Genomic DNA, 3,841 nt, shown 5'->3' with positions numbered 1-3,841 from the left:
ACATCACAGAGCCTTATTAACATGCAGGTCGAGCTCAGAGAGCTAGGATCAGTCATGAACTAAATGACTCCCACTTACACACCAGCCTCAGTTACTGTCAATTATTAAGTGGAATTTAGGGGAGGAGTCCCTTGCAGATATCAAATTTTCAAAGACTAAATGTTCAGATTAAAAGGAATTACAATATTTTTAAATAAATCAACAATTAGTAGTAGGAGTCATTTCAACTGACGTAATAACTTTAATTGGACGTATATCCAAGTAAACATTGTGTGAAGCTGGGTTCCTTCACCCATTGCTTAGCGACCACCCTGACCACTAGCTCTTTAGTAAAAGGGCAGAACCATAGCTAATCTGTAAGATTTAAGAACTCGTTTATGCAAAGGGTGAGAACAGAAACAATTTGAAATTTCCCTTGACAGCTATTTACTTCTTTGTAGCTCATCTCAAGGCACCTATAGCCTCTTTATTTTCTCAAGCTGTAAATAAATGGGTTTAGCAGGGGAATTATAATAGTGTAAAATAGGGAATACAATTTGTCCTGATCTTCGGCTAGACTGGATGCAGGACGCACATACGTGAAGATGAGAGTGCCACAGTACAATGAGACAGAGAGCAAGTGGGCACTGCATGTAGAGAAGGCTTTGCTTCTGCCCTTTTCAGACTTCTTTTTCAGAATGTCGAAGAGCACATGAGGATAAGAGATTATGATGGTCATTAAAGTGGATATTTGTATTAAAGCTGCAAAAATAAATATCATTAGTGCATTAATAGATGGGTCAAATAGATGAAATTTGGAATAGTTGTAAAATTTCACAGTAGAAATAATGTATTATTCTAATACGTTATAATAATGTATATTCTATACATTCTATACATAGAATAATATTCTAACATTATAATAATGTTAGACCTGCAGAAAGTTAATCTTAATAACAAACTCATGTGAATCAGGGGATGCAGAAAACTGATTGCATATGAAATAATTATCAACTGAGTACAGAGTCTGTTGGACATTATCACTGGATAAAGCAAGGGGTTACATATGGCTACATAGCGGTCATAGGCCATCACTACCAGAAGGAAACATTCTGTAGTTGCACTGGAAGCAAAAAAGTAAAATTGGGTGATGCACTCTGCTAAGGATATCATTGCAGTCTTGTCTAAGAAATTGACTAGCATCTTTGGAGTTACAGAGGTTGAAGTACAAGCATCGGCAAAGGCTAAACCACCAAGGAACAAGTACATAGGCATGTAAAGATGGGCATCCTTCCAAATAAGAGCCATCAGTCCAACGTTGCCCACCATGGTGACGGTGTAGATGACCAAGAACATGAGGACAAAGAGGAACTGCAGCCATGATCTCTCTGTAAGTCCTGTGAGAACAAACTCAGTGACCAGAGTCTTGTTTCCTTCTGACATGTCCACACTTGACCACGGTAATGAGAAAATTTGTATCAAAGACAATCACTAAAGGTAACATAAAGTAGTGGCATTTTATTTGCACATTAAATTGTACCTTACTGTTGTTTTCCATTTAATTAATAGTTTTTAAAGTTTAACTTTTAGCCTGTAGTAAATCTGTTTACAAATTCTTTAAGTATCTGATCCTAAAATTGGAAAAACCTGAAATAAAAGCAAAGTTTGAGGCAATATTAAAACCACGTGAAGGGATATTGCAAGTGGAAGAAATACCATTGCCAAAACCATTGCATGAGGGAGAGAAATAGACTATCAATTTAACATAGGTATAACCATGTAATTTTATTGCAAAGAAAAATCCATAAACAAAGGGAAAGGACAAAAATATGTTGGGAAAATGTTTGGAACATATTCTGCATACATGGGTTTAATACATATAAAACACACACGTACACACACACAACCTCTTACGGCTAGGTTCATGCAAGTTAAATAACCCAGTGGAACTAATGGGAAGAAAATATGAGCAGACCTGTTTACGGAAGAGTAAGTCAACGTGACTGATAAATATATGAAGCAATGCTCATCCTCCATAAAATTAGAAATATTATTTAAATTGATACATCATTTTCACTAGTTAGAAAGGAGATAAGCTACGAAGCAAAATGAGAGATAATATCTGATGACAGGAAAGTGAGAAAGGAAGCATTTCCTACTATAACTGGTGAAAATGTAAATTGTAACAGCCTTTTATATGTGACATTATCTGTCAAAATTAGAAACTTATATAAACTTTGATCACCAGTCTTTGTCATGGGTATATATTCTAGAAATAATATCATTCGCATACAAGAATAAAGTACAAACATTGTACTTAATGTTTTAGTACATGAAGACAAGGACTGGAAACAAAGACAACTCCCAACTAAAAAAAAACAAATTGAATAGTTGAATAAATTATAGTGCAGTCTTACTGTGGAGCACTATTCAAACATAAAAGAAATGTGTTTGAGCTGTACCAGTTAACAATGGAAGCTTTTATTAATGTATTAAGCGAGGGAATCAAAATATAAAGAAATTTAAATTTTATGGACCCATTTATATAATTTAAAAAATTATGTATATAAAATTTTTAAAAATTTATGCATATAAATAAATATGATATGCATGTGGATAAATATACCAACTTTCTTAAAAAAATTTTTTTAATGTTCATTCATTTTCAAGAGAGAAAGTGAGACAGAGCATGGGTAGGGGAGGGCCAGAGAGAGAGGGAGACACAGAATTGGAAGCAGGCTCCAGGCTCTGAGCTGTCAACACAGAGCCTGACATGGGGCTCCAACCACAAACCTTGAAATCATGACCTGAGCCGAAGTCAGACACCTAACTGACTGAGACACCCAGGCAGCCCGAAATATACCAACTTTCTAACATAGATTTTTCTGTGCAGAAGTAGATGTAGCATTAGGAATAGAGAAAACAGAAGAGAGAGATACTTCATCACAACCCCCACACACACACCAAAGTTCATGACAAAAACATGATATGTATCATAAGCCCTTTTCTATATAATTTTGTTGTGTGTGTGTGTGTGTGTGTTTGCATTTGTGTGTCTGTGTGCATGTGTGTGCCTAGAAATATATATAAAAGGATGGTCACAAGTATGTTAATAAAAAAAAAAAAGAAAATGCTATTGTAACCTTGAAAGAAGAGTATTTGGCACTGAAAACTCAATGTAAAATTAGGAATAAATAATCTGTAAATATTTCTTTGAAATATTTATGAGTTATCTTTAATTCTTAAGGATGCTTTCCATGTTAATATTTGGTAATAGACTTTTGACTATTAAGAGCAAGAATGATTTTTTGAAATAGTCAAAGGTATTGAAATTGTTAAAGATGGTGTCTAAGTATAGGAGTCATTTTTATTGTTTATACAGTTTCAGTACTTTTCTTATCTAATTTATTCCTAAGGGTTTTATAGGTTTTTCTGCTACTCTGAATATAATATCTGATATTTTCATGAAGTAACAAGATTGATTTTCTTCTATGACTTTAAAATGACATCTGAAGGAAATCAAGAATAGAATTTTCCAAATATTTTAGAGTGAATGGGTAACCTTGCTTGAAAGAGAAACAAAAATATATTTACCATAATAATAACAGTTGGAATAATAGTAGCTTACTCATTTAAAAATCAATTTTACAATTTTATATCCATACCTCTTGACATTTATAATACATAAAGATGTTAAATGAGAATGCATTTAAAAAAATGGGCTTGTTTAACCAAGGGGGAGAATGACAAGTTGTTATTCTCCATCTTTGCTAAGCTAAAAAAATTAATAAGTTTAAATTACTAAACACATACCACAAGGATCCCTTTTATAACATATATACCTAAAAGGATTCACTGGAGT

The 3,841-nt window shown here is 33.4% G+C and overlaps 1 protein-coding gene across 1 annotated transcript; it reads right to left on the bottom strand.

The window, feature by feature from the left end:
* Nucleotides 1-441: 441 nt before the first annotated feature.
* LOC125920883 (olfactory receptor 5AC2-like) lies at nt 442-1,428 on the bottom strand. Its single transcript, XM_049628068.1, is given in 4 exon segments — nt 442-471; nt 473-781; nt 783-837; nt 896-1,428. Coding segments are annotated over 4 exon segments (921 nt in total). The 5' UTR covers nt 1,423-1,428.
* Between the last annotated feature and the right edge of the window lie 2,413 nt (nt 1,429-3,841).

The sequence above is a fragment of the Panthera uncia genome, chromosome C2 (assembly GCF_023721935.1).
Source record: "Panthera uncia isolate 11264 chromosome C2, Puncia_PCG_1.0, whole genome shotgun sequence".
Taxonomy (NCBI): domain Eukaryota; kingdom Metazoa; phylum Chordata; class Mammalia; order Carnivora; family Felidae; genus Panthera; species Panthera uncia.
The sequence above is the reverse complement of the archived record's forward strand: the minus strand, read 5'-3'. Positions and strand labels throughout refer to the sequence as shown.